Here is an 18,303-nt window from a genome sequence, read left to right as displayed (position 1 = left end):
TATCCATCTCATAAAATATACTTGCGTATATTTTCGACCATAGCGATTTCATTCCACTTGGTGACAATGTTCTGGGATAACTATGACTTCAGAAATGTGCTACGACCAGTAATCTCCGTAGCTTTGTACTATATGTTTCGTATGCTACGATACCGCCAATCAAGATTTCAAGGCTTCAACAGTGAAAATTAGTACCGAAACTATAATTCTCATTTAAAAGTTAACTTTCAGTGTTGAAAAGCGTACAATTCCAGTACTCGAAAAAATAGTATTTTACTACTCGACTCGAATCATTAAAATTAATACTTGATCCAGATTCGAGTACTCGAATCATTGTGCCCAGCCCTACTTATGAATATCGATAGAATATATCGGATAAGGTGATAACTATCGGTATCGGCTCGAAAATCTGATATCGGTAGGGCTTCAGTCCTCTATTATCATCTGTGGAACTGCAAACTCTTTCCTGTAGCCTGCCTCAACTTTCCATCGCCCTTTCACGACGGCATCGTGATTTTGAACGGCGGCAGAAACGGAACAACTCAACCTCGCAAATCGCTGACGCTCGCCTGCAAGCGCGGATATCAATCTTCGGCCCAGACCGTAACCAGAACTTGCCAGCCCGACGGGACTTGGGACGATTTCAGCAACCCGTGCGAACGTGAGTCGTTGACAGTCGCCGTGTAGGTAACGCTCCTAGTCTTGCATATGCATTTAACAGCCATATCTTGCGGTCCACCTCACATTCCGGCCGACTCGGAAGGTCTGATCATTCGAGCGGAAGAGGCCAGATTTCGCTACAACGAAAAACTGGTCAGGTCAGTTGTCACCCAAACTCATATTTCAAATTCTGGGCGCAATGGCTCGAGTATTTCAGTACGAATCGAGTGTTAATTCTTACGATTCGAATCGAGCAGTAATATAGGTGCTTTTTTGAGTTCTACAATGATACGTTCATTGTGAGTGAAAGTTGGTATCAAGGAGAAATATAGTTTCGATACTATTTTCCACTGCGGATGGCTGTAAACCTCGATTGGTCGTATCACATCTAAACTACGTGATTTTCCAATGCGAAACTACAACTAGAACTATTTACTTTATAGCGACTGGAACAAGAAGCCATTAGTTAGTTGACTGCCATGTAATTAGATTGGTTGTTTTTACAAGACGTAGCACAACTCACGAAATATCTAATATCCTACAAAGGTACGTATAGATCAGTAGAAATGACATATCTCTGAATTCGCGATCAACGTACAGCATTTTCAAAGGGAGGTATGAAATTGGTATAGTAGAAAAATACCAAATCATACGCAATGTGAGGTATGTCTGACATGACATTCTTTGTGGTAGGTAAAGGTACATATTTCAACGTTCCTCACCAACCAAAATGATGATGTGACATCATAATGAGAGATACTCGAATACTTGACGCGACGCCCAATACGCGATTTGACTCGATTTTTGTAGTCGCTTTTCAGATACGAATGCGAGGTTGATTACAAGATGCAACTTCGTGAAGGTTATGACGACACAATCTCGTGCGACGTAACTGGAAAATGGAGCAACGAGGAGCACAAGATCACCCCTCGTTGTGAGAGTAAGTGTATGTCACGCAGGCAGACTGCTATCTATTTAAATTTGGTTCACATTTCTCAGAGATCACCTGTTTCTGCCGCAGTGTCGAATCTTGCGCCCTCATAGACGGAGGACCTCACAAAGCTTTAAGCTGGCTTGTCAAAAACCACGAGGGACACGTCATCGATAATCCAGTCGGTGGGTGTTCGCGAGCTGTTTTTACATTTATGCAGATGTATAAAAACTACTGGATTTCCAAAATGCGCAACTAGAACTACAACTAGAACAGACGACCTTTAAAAATTCATAACTAACTAAAACGCAACTAACTAATAACTGACCATACGAATTAATGGCAAAGTAGGTAGCCTCAAGCAATATTTGTGATAGAATCGGCACTACAAGAGGATGGCGTCCCGAGATTGAAATGATCGGGACGTCAACCCGGGAATCCCCTGACTGCGACACTGTTAGTATGGTGACGACTCTGAGCCAGCAATGGCTGCAAGAACAGCACACAACAGAACACCGCGGTATCACGATTCACGCCAAGCGACGACTCATGCTTCTAGTTGTAGTCTATAGTTCTGAACCAATTTTATTTACAAATGCGCGTGACTACGGATGTAGAACTACTCTCTTTTCAAAATGCGCAACTAAAACCACTCAAAAACTAGTAGTTAGTTGACTGTCTGCCCACTCGATTGTGGGTTTGTAGTTGTACACATCTGGTTTCAGGTCAGCAATTCACTTTCGGGAGTCGGATCGAGTATTCGTGCGGAGTAGGATACGTCGTGATTGGGGATGAATATCGACTCTGTACTGGCACTGGGTGGTCGGGAAGGCGCACCAGCTGCGAAGAGGGTTTGAGTTTATATATTCTTTGACATGGCTAAACATTCCTTGAGATTATCGGGCCACCCACTTGGTAAAGAGTGGTATTGGTGGTATTGAAACCCAACGGGCGAAAAGGGTGTTACACGAAAACAGAATTATATCGCGATCGTCAATCCTGCGTGCATGCATAATTTGGATTAAAATGTTGCACTCGATTAATGCAGCGATATAAGTCTGAGGGGTTCTGGTTTCGTGCACCGTGGGTGTATATTTGGGTTTACACGCTCTTCTCGCTAAAATTGCACGATCTGAGATACCGAGATCGACTCAGCTTACCGCCACCCGGTGTGTATGCTTCTTATACGCGTTCCAAAATGTGTGCTGCCGCAGATTCGCAGGTGCGCCGCTAATCTTTTTTGTATTTTGGAAGTCAAAATAAAAGCAGTTTCAACTGAATGAATTCTAAACAGACCTGATGACTGCAACCTTACCTATACTTCTGACACATGCCACTTCATTTGAATTGCTTTTCTTTCTGTTTTATGTTCTATTATACGTTTCACTTAGTGCAGTGGTTCTTAACCTGGCCTCCAGCGCCCCCCAAGGGGCGCTGGCGATTTTGAAGGGGGCGGAAACGCTCCAGGGGCGATATGGGGGGCGCTGGGCACAGGGGGCGGTATGGGGGGCGCTGGAGAAAAATGGCTTCGCAGTAGATGATGTGGTGGTATGACATCTCCCTAATGAGTATTCAGAGCAAATTAACACCGAAAACTTCGACATATAGGTTTAATTGTCCATTGGCGCCTAAATGACTGGCACCGAATGTTCCTGTCTTGGCAATCTGAACCCCAGAAGACGAATTCCATCTGGCAGGGAAAAATTACATGCCAGTGAAGAAATCCCAATTTGAAATCGCGTGCGTCTTTTAGTTTAGTACGATTGGGCGACAGGGATATCTAAAGCTAGATATTCCTGTTGGACGATATCCCTGTCGGGCGATTCTATATTTTTTGATATAGCAGACAGGAGGTCACGAAATAACCTCATGCAACGAAGTCATACCAACGGGTTCGCCCGTCCGAATATGTTTAATTAGTAGTTACAGGCCCTACATTTTCCAAGACACCTGACAATATGTTCGCTCTACGTTTTGACGAGTCTGCGCACACTCAACAACTCACTGCGACCCTCGGACAACAGTGCGTAACGACTAAAAAAAGGTCATAACTTCGGATTTGTTGTGCGCAACGTAGATTTTCTGTGCGCAGAGACCGTGTCAGCACTGCGCAAGTGCGCAGCTTAGAGGGAACATTGCACCTCACTCAGCTTTAACGGTAAATCTGGTAACGTGAGCAGAGAGGACAAGAAATTGATATGCAATTCCCGATCTTACTGACCGATTTTATCATGAATTATCGAAGGTTTTCGCGCTTCGCACTGGCTCGCTAAACAGTACAGCTGATTTCGTGGCTAGAGCGAACAACATGATGGGGGCGGTCGGTTTATCACCCTATGAGAGCCCAAGACCCAAGTTTTTCCGGGGGCCTGACGAAGTGCCGTTTCGTTCCTGCCAACGGGTATACGCCCGAAGATGTATAATTATTATTGAGGGGTCCTACCTTTTCAATCACACATCACTCAGCTCTACCAGTAAATCTGTTTACGTGAGCAGAGAGAAGATAAAAATTGATATTGGTATACATGCAATTACCGATCATATTGACCAATTCAATCATTAATTATTGAAATTTTTCGCGCGTCTGGACGAGAATAGCTGGCTCAGTAAACGGAAACCCAATGTAGATGACTAGTATCAGCAAATAGCCGATAGCCGAAGGAGGGTCTGGTGGCGAAGCCCCCCGGAAGTCTGGCTTATCACCCGATGGGGGGCCCAAGACCAACGTTTTTGGGGGGGGGTTTGACGAAGTGCTGTTACGGCCCTGGTAACGAATTAATTGTACCTACGAGCACGCCCGAATATGTTTAGTTAATAATTACGTGCCCTTTATTTACCCATACAACAGCTCACTCAGCGCTACTGGTAAATCTGATTACGTGGGCTGAGAGGATAAAAAGTTTATAGCGACTTATATATGTAATTACCACCTATTCATTCATGCATTATAGAAAATTTTGGTACCTTAGGGCGACCAGGCCACACAAACTTTGCCTACCATCGAAATCACGCTACGGCGTTCTTGGGGGCGAAGCCCTCAGAAGTTTGGTTTATCACGCTTTGGGTGCGCAAGGCAATCGTTTTTAGGGGGGTTGACGTAGTGCTGTTACGGCCCTCCCTCTTGGTCATTGTCTTTATTACATTCATTACAATATGAGGTTGGGGGGCGCTGGAGCACGAAAATTTTTGAAAGGGGGCGCTGGAGGAAAAAAGGTTAAGAACCACTGATTTAGTGTTTACCGTACACGCCTGATATACACAAATTCTATGCCAAATGGGTGTTTGGTTTGACTACTCCAAGTCGTTTCGACCACAATCTGACATATCGCCTTCGCCTTTTGACACAGCATGCCGCTTCTACGTATATGCCCGTATGAAGCACGTCCGTAGTATATAATTTTTAGAACAATTTTCTTCTCTTGTGAGTGCGAGTGCGCGACAGGTGTTTTATACTCTTTCTAGTGTTCTCTTCCCGTTTGCGAACGTTGTCATATACCCCAAACGGTGTACCGTTTCATTATTGTATGCTTGGAATATCAATTTCATCGCAGATTTCTGCGCGACGAGTGTACTATAGGCTCAACTTTCATTTTACACTGTTTGATGTGTTATCTAACCCCGCCCGGATGTATCGCCCGCTGTTGCTGAATTTGTAGTAGATTCATCTGAGTGCCGTTTTCACGAATTTTCCTGGATATGTTTGCGTTTTAGTCCGTGGCGCACAAGACCTTAACAGGTGATAACCAAGTGCCACTGAAAATTTTTATCAGTAATAGTAAAAATAGTGTGCTGCACTTTGAAAGAGTTGGGGAATCACTGCTCGAGGACCGGATATGCGTCTCATTAAAAGATTATATTGCAAGTGGTTTCGAATCCTTCCTATCTTTTCATTGTATTACAGTCTTGTGGTGTATCAAATCGATGAAAATATCAATACATGACTGAATGACTTTCTTTCAGTAACGGCTCTCGGCCTGACCAAAGAAAACATCGCTATCATCGCATCTGCCTCCAGTGCCTTCGTCATCCTCGCCGTGGCGCTAACGATCACGATTTTCTGCTGTCGCGATTGGTTGAAGAAAAGAGAAAACTCGCACGAACGACGCTTGAGAGCAAAGACAGACTTGGCGGTGAGCAAACTTGCACAAACCACCAATCTACTTAATTGACGTTCAACTAACTACTGATTTTTATATTAATTCTACTCTAGTTCTAGTTGTGCATTTTGAAAAGTAGTTGGTTCGAGTTCGATTCTAGTTAAAACTTAGTTATCGAACAACTAGAAAACACGTGTCGTCGTTTGTCGTGAATCGTGATATCAGTGTTCTGTTGTGAGATGTTCTTTTAAAATATCTTTAGTTACTTAAGTTTGGCCTATATTTTAGGAGTCAGCTGATGGGCGACAAACTGGTGGCATACAGAAGTACAGACTGAGGCCGTACCTTTTACCGGGGCATCAAGTTAAACCCAGATCGTCACAGCCCCCACCACAAAGAGTGAAGCGGCCTTCGTCGAGGGCCAAACAAGAAAGTTCGCACGAAAGGAGAAATTCGCTTTCACGTATCGCGAGACCTCCTCCTGGTTACCAAGAACCTCCGCCTAGCTATGACGTCACTGTTCGGTAATGACACCACTACATTACAGCTGGCGTGTCGGGCCAGACTTGCACAAACTAGTCTAGTTGGTGGTGCATTTCGAAAAGTGGCTATTTCTAGTTCTAGTTCTACATTTAAAAAAAATAGTTGTAGAGCAAACAGAAAACACGTGTGTTATGGTCTTGCAGTCATTGCGAGCATGAAGTCATCGGTACTAACAGTGACGTATAGCCAGGGTGGGTTTTGAGGTCGAAACCCTTCCCTTTTCAATCGCGAAACCCCGTTCTTTAGAAATGCTGGTTCTATATCTAATATTTCATAGCCAATTTGCAATTCATTGATTCTCATTATCAGTTAAAAGTGAGTTGCGGATTTTCAGAGCTCGTTAGCTTTAGTTCTAGTTCTTATAATTGCGCATTTTGAAAATACAAAAGTTTGTACCAGTCTGGTGTCGGCGCCAAATGTCGTAGCTCAAAACTTTAAACTATTGTCATTAATTGTCGGACGCCTTTTCGTCGAACACAAAGTCCTCTGATTCGCATAAATTTCTGATAGAACTATTTTGCAATTCTACAATAAGTTCCAACAACGTTACACATTCACACTTATGAATGCAATGTTGATTTCTTATACTCATCATCGCTTACTATTTGCCTAAAGTGATCAACTACAATCTGACATATCGCCTATACTAACCATTCTTTTTCATCGCTTTTCCTTGTTTTTAAACTGCTGTTACTTTTCCTCCAGTGTGCACTGTGCTGTGTGCATGCCTCTTATTTAAATGCTCTAGGCCAGGGGTGTCAAACATCCGGCCCGCGGAGTAATTCTGAGTAAATGAAAAATCCTTCTAGAACATTTCTAACAGAAGTTGAGATTTTAGAAAGAAATACCTTCACATAAATAATACCCCGAGACAGAAAATGTGCATGTGACAGGCCATAGCCATCCGGTGGCAGAGTTGGTTTTAACTTTGGTCTAGATCAGTGCTTTTCAACCTGTGTGACGGTTCGCACCGGTGCGAATGAAAAAAATTGCAGTGCGAAGGGCGAAGGTGGTGCGAATGGTGCGAATGAAAATCCATGAGGAGTGCGAATGAAAATCGTGAATAATTGTTAGTTTTTGTGACGTGGAATAATTCAAATAAGTCTAATAGGAAATTCAAAGGCAGTGTAACTTTTGTAGTTGCGACACAATTGTAAAAACTTGTTTAACTTACGACGAACAACTAATCGTAGCTCTCACAAACGGTAGTTAATCAATATTTTCGCAATATAATTATTACGTAACCAAAAGCCTGGTTTGGAAAGCCGGTGTAGTAGCAGACATAGAGTATATCAGCCCGTCTGAGCCTGGAAAAATGACGTGAAATGGACTTTCTGCTGCTGTTTTCGTTATAACTATGGCAGGTTTTTGCAACTTTTGCAACTTTTTTTACAGCCTCCGACGGCTTCCTATAGATACTCAGAATCTGTGTAGAATGATGTTTTAAGCTGTTTGAAGGGATTTTATAGTGCAACTTTTTTCAAACCAATTTTTACTGCAACTTTTTCCGAATATTGCGTCAAAATGTAAACGAGTGATTTGAAAAATGCTATCAACTAGTTCTAGTATGGTTCTATTCTCTTTGATTTGCATAACAAATAGCTATATGATGGGTTAGCTGCATCTCACTGTGTTATATATGACACAATGGCTTGCAAGCAAGAAGTTCAACTACTTCTGCCAAAGCACTACACTGTCTGAATAATATACATAGAGATAACTTAAAACTTTAGTAAATCTGTCGTCTAAATATGAGAAAGTTTCTCATTTCACGGACGCCCAGGCGAGACCGCCGAAAGTTACATTTTCACTGGGTCACCTTATTTAGGCTGTTGATTTTGTTAAAGTCACCAATAATGATTTTTTCGCAACACCTTGGGTCAAGTTTGCAGACCTAGGGGGTTTGGGGTGAGTTATTTGACTTGTTTTAGGGGGAGGGGTTATCGGTATGCTGTTTGGCTTTTTTGGGGGGAAATGATTCCTGCATTGCGTAATTTTCTTGCTGTATACCGGAAAAAAATATAATTTCTGGCGGTCTCGTCAAAATGTCCGTGAAATAACAGGGTAACAAATTTGACAGCTGTGCTGGAATTAGGTTATACAACAGAACTTTTGAAGTATCTCACATCCCACTAATTGTACAAAAATTATGAATGCAACTTTTGTCAAAATTAAATGCAACTTTCTCCAGATTTTAATGCAACAAAAACTTGCCCTAGTAATAACTGTTATAACTGTTCGATTAGTGCGAGACACGAGTTTAGTAGTAAATACCCATACTCACATTTGCAAGTTACTGTAACGCAACTTTTGACCCCTTCAACGGTTATTAAAGTATCGGCCGTAAATGGTGTAATTTTGGGTCGACAAGGTGCCAGAGTTATCTGTTAATATCCATGTAATATTTGTTGAATTTATTGCAAAAAGTCCAGCGATAGTTTTTACATATGCAAGGCCACTGTGTTGGCTACAATAGCCAATAAGAGACACACGCAGAGAATATGGCTTTGCCATGAGAATTCATGATAATATTTGTCCGAATGGGTTTTCGGGAAATCATGGTTGAAGCCCGTTCAGATGAGCTAGTGTAAGGGTGCATGTGTAACGAGCGAGTTCAGGCATATGAGACTCATTCATGTCGAGTCCAACCCCTTCTGCGTCGGGGCACAGGAAGACGTAAAGTTCTGGCCAAGAAACCGCTGATAAAATGCGGTTCCAAAAACATAATCGGCGACAAAACCTTGGCCAAAAAATGACCGATGCTGGATGGCCAAACCTTTCGATATGGATATGTGTCGTTGTCGGCACGGAGTAGTGCCGTTCTTGCAGTCTGAGTAGACAGTAGGAAAACTGCGACATGCAGAGGAACTTAATTCGCCCTAATTTCAAAACGCGTGCGTCAGACATGTTTGTAGAGCTGTGCTGCGCGTTCCGTATGTCATGTAGCCTATGTCCGTAAAATCGTAGCATACAACTGTAATAATAAAATGAATTCCTTTTCATGGGCGAGGCTCGGGTTGCGAGATGCCACAAAAACTCAGAGTTTGGTGGTAGTCTAAAAAGCTGCTTTACCGTTATTAAACTGTTATAAATTTTCAAGTTAGATTGAGCTAAAGAGCAGAACACACAGTATCGTTAGAGTATTTGCTCTTCTCATATACTCGCGAGACAGAAATTGGAACAACGTATCATAAGATAGCGAGATCTATGTGCCTACTCACTTTAGTCGTTTTGGACGTTATCAACCAAGACATAAGGCAAAAGCCTCGAAACAAACATGTGAGTCTGCGCCGTTTCGAAAAACTGGAGCCCCGGAACCTTTTTGTCAGCTTTCAAAAACGATTTCTGCCTGCAAGCATTATTGACTCGCGAAAAATACGCTGTATTTTGGATAGGAATGCAAAACAGAACAGATTTTAAGACCTGACCATCCAAGCACTACTAGACGTTCTTATACAAAACTCAACAACTGGTTTGGCCGAAAAGGGTTTTAGTGAAATAGTTGAAATCGAATCAAGCGAAAAAGTTGCCTTTTTAAGAAGACACTTGATAGCTTAAGCTAAATAGTAGCCAATATGTTACACATCTGAACAAAATATTGTTAAGTATCTTCATATACTTTTTGTATAGCAGTTTTCGATTAGTTTGTGCGAATGAAATTTATTTGACAAAAAAAGTGCGAATGGAGCTCAAAAAGGTTGAAAAGCACTGGTCTAGATTAAAACATGTCGGTGACATTGACACCAAATTGCGAGAATTCAAAAACGTGCACACAATCAGTTTCGAGTTTTCTGGGAAAATGGAGTATAGTAATATAGTTATTCAGGAGGCGTAAAAGTCACAGTGAAACCGTCGCATGGGGGCAACAGCCCGGATGTTGATTTAACAACAGCGAACCAAATTCCAACATCCGCATCACGACTAAGTCAAAACGATAGAAATATGCCATCTTATATCATCATTAGAGCCACTGTTTTAGCGTTTTATAACTGTCTGAAATCGGCCAGTCATCGTATATTACCAATTCCGTTGTTTGTGAGTAAAGGTGTTGCTGTCCTATTGTGCATAAGCTTGATAATAAGCATTCTAGTGAAAAATACAGGTATGGATTTGGAGGTACCATTTTTGAATTCTTTGAATGGTCCGGCCCGCAAGTGGTAAAAAGGTGTGAATCCGACCCGTGACCAAGTGAAGTTTCATATCCCTTTCCTATGACAAGGTATGGGTGTTAGATTAAAAGACTACTCCAAGTCGTTTTGACAACCTCCTGTCTTGTCATCGTATCGCATTCCCGTTGTGTTTTTAAACGAAAAAAACATTTCTAAACTGAATGAATGCGCGACTACTTGGCCAATATATACCGCCGAAATAAGCCGGACACATACAAGATCTTCAATCTATAAGTCTTGGCGTCGTATACTCTTCGCTTAAAGGCTTGAAATCGAGATTTATCTTGAGAATTATAAACGGATTTGAGTTACTGTTTATACGTGGGTTGCTGTGAACAAAAATGAATGGATAATACTGAATTGAAGGTTCAAATCTTTGGCCGGAAGTCTCTAAATCGCATGACAGTAATGCGCTCAGTTTCGCATCGTTCATGTCGCCATTGTCTTATGGACAGTTTACTGCTGCAACTGGCACCCGCCTCTCCGTCTACGTTCAATGCAGGACTACGCTATGAGCAATGCATAACTATTTCAATGCATAGCTACAAGGCGGTATATAGACGCACGAGTTCTAAACTGTAGAACTGCTCCTTGTTCATCGCATACACCGCATGATCGCGTAGACCGGTCCGAAATAGATACGCAATTCGCTTCGCGAATCCCGTAAACATACTGCTAAATGTCGATATCCTCCTGACAATCTATAGTAGCCGCAGAGCTAATCAGCAACCAGCAACCAGGAGGCATAGCGTCAAGTGCAGATATCATGTATTCGTCGGAAGGTTGCGATGCGATTTGAATGTTCAACGCAAAATATTTCGTGACTTGGCGCTTTCTGCGTATCGTCCTTCCCTCAGACTATCGTCCTAGCGCGGAAGCTCGAATTTCCCCCATCATTTGCGCATCGATAGTGATAGTGCCTGTCATAATGAATCTGTTTTCAAAGTTTGAGAAACGTGGCCACGCTCCGGAAACATTTCTCGGGTGACGCATCATTGTTTCGTCACTCGCTTTCAAAGCAACTGGCAAGGAAGCAAGTATGACGGAATACGGGTGGCGTTAGAAATGGCCATAGCTCGTAATCAACTTGGCCGAAACAGAGAGTTGAGAATGTGTGGATTACAGAAAAATGACTTTGACTGAGACCTGACCATTTGGTGAGGATTTAGGGAGGTGTTTTGAATTTGGGATTCGATTCGTCGTCTTCCTGGCATGCTTCAGAATTTGATAGCTGTAGCTGAAGCGAGATTATTGGAGAACGCTATAGGATTGAAATTGTCGAAGCAAAAATCGTGCAAGAACTTTCGTGTATGATCGTTCATTGGAGCAAATGCGGCGATACTCTCCGGACAGCGTCTGTGTGTGTGTGTATGTGTGTGTGTGTGTGTGTGTGTGTGTGTGTGTGTGTGTGTGTGTGTGTGTGTGTGTGTGTGTGTGTGTGTGTGTGTGTGTGTGTGTGTGTGTGTGTGTGTGTGTGTGTGTGTGTGTGTTTGTTTCAAGGACATCTAGATTGGTCACTGATCCGTTTCTGTCCAGTTGAGGAAAAAACTCTGGTGGCTTGACTTTGCCCAGTAATGACTCATCACGTCATCTTCCGGTGAATACACATTCTGGAAAGTTGATTTCAAGTATGAGTATCATTTTTATTAATAATTTCATCAGATATCAATGCACCATAGCAGGAGATTTGCGAAGTAAGTTGGGGTTTGCACTGAGTTACCTTGCTTCAATCCGCTGCAGAACGAAATTTCAAGCAGAACAGTACTATTAGTCGAGACGAGCTGTCAGATCATCCCGATTCCTTTTCCAATTAGATCTTGTAGCGTAAACTACATGATTAAATGGGTGGCGATGAGCAGGAACTATCGTCTGTTAAAGATCTGCAATGGTATCATGGAAATATGACTAGGTATGCGATGTAAGACTAGTCCATGTTGATTCTTAACTCGTACTGTACTTGTCAGGCATGTCGCTGAAGCTCTTCTCTTGACCGATGGGATTGAAGGCAGCTTTTTAGTGCGGGACGCGGGACAAGGCGCGTTTTGCGTCAGTGTCAGAGGAAAGGACGAAGTGAAACACTTCAAACTGGTACGTTTTAGTTCTCATATCGCTTGAGATGTACGTATCATGTTTTTTTCCGGATCCGGATCCTGTTTCCGTCTTTCATGTTAAAATCCGAATCCAATAAATCGTACTTAGGTGAACCAGCATATATTGCCCCTGTCGTCGACAGAGGCAGTGAGTTAGTCACCAAGGAAGTACTTGTATTTTGTCACAATGCTCAAGTATATGCATTTGCGCAATTTACTCAAGTGCATACGTACAGACTACTTCCACTTATTCTCAGTTTTTTTATCCAACACTACTTACTCTTACACTTTCAATGTTGTACTGTAGTGTTGACTATATTCACTACTTACCCATGTAGTTTTGATTTTAGACTATTAGACTATAGACAATTTTATATTCAACAATGTCGAGTATTTAAGGCAAAACTAGGATTATAACACTTATTTATTTACCTACTTGTACTTGAGTAGAACGTAGGACGACTAATGACCAGCTCTGATGGTCTATATTTTTCAAATTCTACAATGCATTGAAGTTTGTTACTTTCCGGATTCCTGTTCGGTTACAATCCAAAATGCTGATCCTATGCATAAGGGATGTTCAAAAATAACTGTTTTTTCTCATTTTGCGGCTATTTCATAAAATGGTCAGGTTGGATAAAAAACGTTGCAAGTACAATTTGGTTGAACTCCAACTTGCTGAATTGAAGCCATTTGATTTGGAAATTTTTTATCACACAATCTATTAATACAATAAGAAATTCAAATTTTACAGGCTAACCCATGTTATCTACAAAATCGACGCAACACAATTTTGATTGAATTCAAATCGGTAGAAGCGTAGTCATTGCACTTGAAAGTTTTGGATTTGAAAAATAGCATTGACGGTCGGTAATCCTAGAATTATTTGTGAAAAACTCAAATAACTTCGCTTCTTAGGGTGAAAATTGGGTACAATTTGATAATGGGTAAGGCAGTAAAATTTCAAATTTTTCCAACTTTATAGTACCACTTTTGCCGATGGGAATAGAGGTAAATTTGGTATATACAATGTTTTTTGAGCCAACCTAACAATTTTACGAAATAGCCGCAAAACTCAGAAAAAGTAGCAATGTCCACTGTCCAGCAATGGTACGATTCTAGAGATAGGTCAAATGTATTGATTGAAGACGCACAATTCTTTGACAGGAATTCGACGGAATAATGTTCTCATTCGGAATCTCGGAATTCGACTCCTTCAAACATCTCATGATTCACTTTGCCAATCAACCGATTCTTTGCAGCAACTCCGGAACGATGGGCTATAATTTTGAGCTCGGCACACTGGTCACGCTCAAGTACCCGTATCCGAAGCAGGTAGAAGAGCCAGAAGAGTGAGTGACGTTGTAAGCTATTTCGAGCATATATAAATCGGAGAACGCCTTTTAGCTTTCACGAAATTAGGATGCACTCGACCATGTCGATTGACGCTGACGTTACAGTGCTAGCGGACAGAACGAAGGCAACCCCTCTCGCCACGAAAGCAGGTTTTCTCACAAAACAGGTTTGTACATTATTCCAGTTTCTGCTTTTCTTCTGCTGCTATTTGTTAACAGGCTTGTGCTTCACAACTGGAATAAATTCTTTACGGGCCACTTTCTCGCAAAGAAGTGCTCAAAAATCATTCGTGCGAAGGAATAATTTGAACCCTATCAAATTAGTGAATAGAGTGAATCGAGTAATATTTCGAGTGATATTCTAATGATTCAAGCCGAGCATCATCATCATCATCAATGAGATTTTTTTGAGTATAGAAATTGTAGGCCTCCGCTCCTTGCCACTAATTAATTAATATATATACGACAATTATATCATAGTGTCCTATATGGTGTCGACACAAGCAAATCGCACGGCTCAATGAAATTGTATCACGTCACAGTTTCCATTTGGCTACAGGCAATTTGACGGTGATTTTTGACCGACTTGCCGAGCATTAAATTTGATGAATCGGGTATCAATCGAAAGCTGACGCTGTACTGCTTGCGGAAATATAAATTTTATTCCACTCATGGCCCTGGAACCCCCATAATCTGCCCCAAATTATTCATTGTCGCGTAGATTGGCAGTGTGACGCAACAATGATGTCTGGCGAAACGAGAGACTAGCTCAAGAGCAAGGATGCGGCCGAGCGGCGAGAGTGGGATCAGCTGACGTCGCGGCAATAGCAATCTGCAACCGCGCCACAGAGAAACGCTGCGCTGTTGATACTTTTTCTATGCGCTTCGCTAAAAGCGAGCACACACCAGCCTTTCCTTGACTTGTAATGGTAGAACTGGATCCACAGAATGTATTTGGTTCCTACCAATTTTCGCGCAATCCTTCAGGTGTTAGAGATATTTCTAGTAAGAAAAATATACTTTCAAGTAATAAGATTCACTCAAGACAGCAAATTTAGATAATGTAAATATATCATATTGTAGTAATACAACTACAGTGTTGAGTTTTCACTCTAGTCCCCATAAGCACCACGTCGGTGACCTTGCCAAATTCCGAGAAGGCGAAAAAGTGCAAACTCTGTTGGGCCGAATGGACAATGGACATTCAGTTATTCACAGATGCGAAAAAAATACTGCAAATCCGTTTTACGTAAGTTACATTAGGAATATATATACAGGCTACAGAATGAATATAATTCAAATATCTGTGATAACACTGTATTACTTTTGACGCAAAAGGTCCCCGGCATTCAAAAAAACTATTTGGTGATTGAAAAATGCTAAACCAAATTTCAACGTCAACGTTTATAGTGATATCAGATATATTCCAGTGAAAAACAAAGGTATGAATTTGGTGGTAACATTTTGGAATCATTTGGCAGGTATGGCCCGCAAGTTTTCTAGTACCGGATTGAATCCGGACAGCGATACCAGTTTAATTCGACACTCCTGCTGTTAAACTTTATTCAACAATCAACATTTTACCTGCTGCATTCGCGGACCAAGTCCTACCCATACGGATCAAATAAAAGCTCGTAATGTATGCTCATGCTCAATGCTCCTTGCTCACACTTAACCATGAAAGCGACTATAGAAAGTATCGACACCCGTCATCAACAGCGCCACGCATCTCTGGAGCCCTACGCAACAAGCGGGCTAAGGCAATCGATATCATAATAATCTGACATATCCAATGTAGACTACTTAGACGTAGCCTACATATCTTTATCAGCTGAAGGATATTGCGCTAAAATTGGTAGGGTCCTAATATATTCTGTGGACCCAGTTCTACCCTTACAAGTCAAGGAAAGGCTGGTGTGTGCTCGCTTGTACCGGAACGCATAGAAAAAGTATCAACAGCGCAGCGTTTCTCGGTGGCGCGTTTGCACATCGCTATTGCCGCGACGTCAGCTGATCCCACTCTCGCCGCTCGGCTGCATCCTTGCTCTTGAGTTAGTCTCTCGTTTCACCAGACAGCATTGTTGCGTCACACTGCCAATTTACTCGACAATGAATAATTGGGGGCTGATTGTGGGGGTTCCAGGGCCGCGAGCGGAATAAAATTTATATTTTCGTAATCAGTGCAAAGTCCGCTTTCGATTGATACCCGATTCATCAAATTTAATGCTCGGCAAGCCGGTCAAAAATCACCGTCAAATTGCCTGTAGCCAAATGGAAACTGTGACGTGATACAATTTCATTGAACCGTGCGATTTGCTTGTGTCGACACCATATAGGACACTATGATTATATGTTCGATGCTATTTTCCACGAGGTGGAAGACTGTAAACCGCGATTGGTGCAATCAGCTATCTATATAATGGTCGAAAGTACTTGATATTCTTTAATGGCATCTAGAACTGACATGATATTCTTTGGGTTGGGGTCGCATAAAATGTGCATTTTTGAGCTTACCGCATATTTCACACCGTTTTAACATCATGATGAGTGATAATCGACTCGACTCGAAGCGCAATACTCGATTCAGAATCGAATGACCCATGTACTCGATTTTGCCGAGCCCTTGAAGTCATTCAATAGCAGTAGCATCTTATGGAATACATCAAAGCTGTTTTCCAAACAACTGGCTCGGTCGCCAAAGCCCTGCTTTTGCCATGTCCTGGAAATAGCTGCTCTTACGTGTATTGGATAAAAGAATTCGGTATACTTGGACTTCTATCTGCTAAAACGAGACAAATAACAAGGTAGGATAGAAAGTGAAGCAGAATCAAAGCAGGGTCATTCACGCCAACTTCGGTATTATATTCATTTGTGTCATTCTTCAACCTTTTGTCCATGCGTTTCAATCGTATGGTCTTTGCTAGAAGGTTCATGCCAATTATTGTCTTGGACTATGTCCCAATCAGGGTCTTACGGCTAGAAACTACTCACAGGGGGTCCCCGCAATAGAAGTTCAAGAACCGTAGTCTGAGGATGTCACGCCAAGTCGGGTTGTCAGTTTGTTGTCTGTCCTTGTCTGATGACTACAACCTGGTCGCAAGGGCCAAGGGGGTCCTTGTCATTATTCTAACTAGTGTTTCTTTATTTTGTAATTCGCTAACTGTTCAAGTATTTTATGTGTCTCACTACTGTTGCACGCTGCCCGTTGCTAATGTTCCATTGGCTGTAGATGCTATTTATGAAGCCGTTTCTATTGCGTCATCATTTGACATATGGTTTTGCAATCAAATCCTAGTTATTTTCTTTATCGTGTCTGCAAGTCTTGACAAGAGCAAGTTAGAGTAAGAATGGATGTTGTTAAGAATGAAACTTTGGAAGCGTTAGAAAGGTCTTTGCAACCATGTTCAACTGGTAGTTGTGAACTGAAAGCTTTTATGCATTCAGGGTGGGACTGTGAAGTCGTGGAAGCAACGATGGTTCGTATGCATTAAAAATCGGTTGAGCTATTTCGAGGATCGGGCCGATGAAAAACCCATCAACACCATTGACTTGTCAGAATGTAGTGATTGCTGCGTGACCGATATAGCAGGTAAACAATGTAGACCAGTGGTTCCCAACCTTTTTGCCTTGATTCCCAACTTCAGATTTATTCCGAGTCTTTATTCCCCACTACCCAAAACACCTATATACCCTTTAAAAAAGCCCGTCCATAACATTTGGCAAGACATTTGGCAGGGAATTGCTATTGGAAAAGCGTAGAGAAAGCAAATAATATTCAACAAATGAATCATTTCGGCGGTGGAGATAGCGTAGTGGTAACGATAAGCGCCCACCGATCTGACGGGCTGGGTTCGATTCCCGTCGGAGGTTTATCTGGGCTCCTCTTCCGCCGCCGTTGCCATTCTTACGGCGACAAAAAAAGACCCGACGAAAGAAAGCACTCACAAGCAATGGAAAGAACTAGTAGAAAGGGCCGCGGCTACAAAAAAAAAGCCATGCAAAAGATCTATAACATCGGGCACTCTATAGGCCGAGATGGATGTGTTATAGTAAAGGATCGCTACTGATGCGTGTCGTTCGACATCCTCCTATCTGCTCATGGCATCTCATTGTGGCTTATCGCATTGTACATTGTGTGTGACTTGTTCAGATGAAAAATATAACCCAACGATGTTATGTTATGTTATATAATACAAAAAAACAGTTTGCCTCACAATGAATACGAATTCTGATGTTCTTTTATGAAAATGAGTTTTTCTGAACAACATGCAATATAATTTTCAATACAGCCATTCCTGAGCAGTCAACTTGTTACGGTAATTCCGCATGTGCCTCCGTAAATACGAAGACTATACGGCAGGGATATAACGTTTAACAAATGCGTCATATATTAATTTATTTTTCCCTGAATGGGTGCGACAGTATAGCTTTCGTGAATAACCATTTTATATCAATTTT

General features: G+C 41.9%; 2 protein-coding genes and 1 long non-coding RNA gene across 5 annotated transcripts in view; 2 read left to right on the top strand and 1 right to left on the bottom strand.

Annotated features, from left to right (window-relative positions):
- Positions 1–7,042, top strand: part of LOC145440643 (CUB and sushi domain-containing protein 3-like) — a 35,537-nt gene extending 28,495 nt beyond the window's left edge. For both annotated transcript variants that reach the window (XM_080318341.1, XM_080318342.1), the window contains 7 exons: positions 473–661; positions 722–818; positions 1,482–1,600; positions 1,660–1,776; positions 2,317–2,442; positions 5,552–5,721; positions 5,977–7,042. In XM_080318341.1, coding sequence (XP_080174467.1) covers positions 473–661; positions 722–818; positions 1,482–1,600; positions 1,660–1,776; positions 2,317–2,442; positions 5,552–5,721; positions 5,977–6,216 — 1,058 coding nt within the window. In that variant the 3' untranslated portion in view covers positions 6,217–7,042. The remainder of the gene's footprint in view (positions 1–472; positions 662–721; positions 819–1,481; positions 1,601–1,659; positions 1,777–2,316; positions 2,443–5,551; positions 5,722–5,976) is intronic.
- LOC145440674 (coiled-coil domain-containing protein 6-like) overlaps positions 1–18,303 on the top strand; it is a 91,178-nt gene that overhangs the window by 7,769 nt on the left and 65,106 nt on the right. Inside the window, exons 2-6 of one of the 2 annotated variants that reach the window (XM_080318398.1) lie at positions 12,215–12,309; positions 12,365–12,488; positions 13,658–13,842; positions 13,898–14,012; positions 17,290–17,434. The exons of the other annotated variant lie outside the window; for it this stretch is intronic. Of the exons in view, the coding sequence (XP_080174524.1) occupies positions 12,242–12,309; positions 12,365–12,488; positions 13,658–13,842; positions 13,898–14,012; positions 17,290–17,434 (637 nt within the window). The 5' untranslated portion in view covers positions 12,215–12,241. The remainder of the gene's footprint in view (positions 1–12,214; positions 12,310–12,364; positions 12,489–13,657; positions 13,843–13,897; positions 14,013–17,289; positions 17,435–18,303) is intronic. 2 annotated transcript variants of the gene reach the window in all.
- LOC145440712 (uncharacterized) overlaps positions 1–18,303 on the bottom strand; it is a 399,746-nt gene that overhangs the window by 371,515 nt on the left and 9,928 nt on the right. The window lies entirely within an intron of this gene.

The sequence above is a fragment of the Botryllus schlosseri genome, chromosome 6 (genome assembly GCF_051294905.1).
Source record: "Botryllus schlosseri isolate E-star chromosome 6, Bs_hap1, whole genome shotgun sequence".
In the NCBI taxonomy this organism is placed as follows: domain Eukaryota; kingdom Metazoa; phylum Chordata; class Ascidiacea; order Stolidobranchia; family Styelidae; genus Botryllus; species Botryllus schlosseri.
Note: the sequence above shows the minus strand (reverse complement) of the source record. Positions and strands in the feature narration are given on the sequence as shown.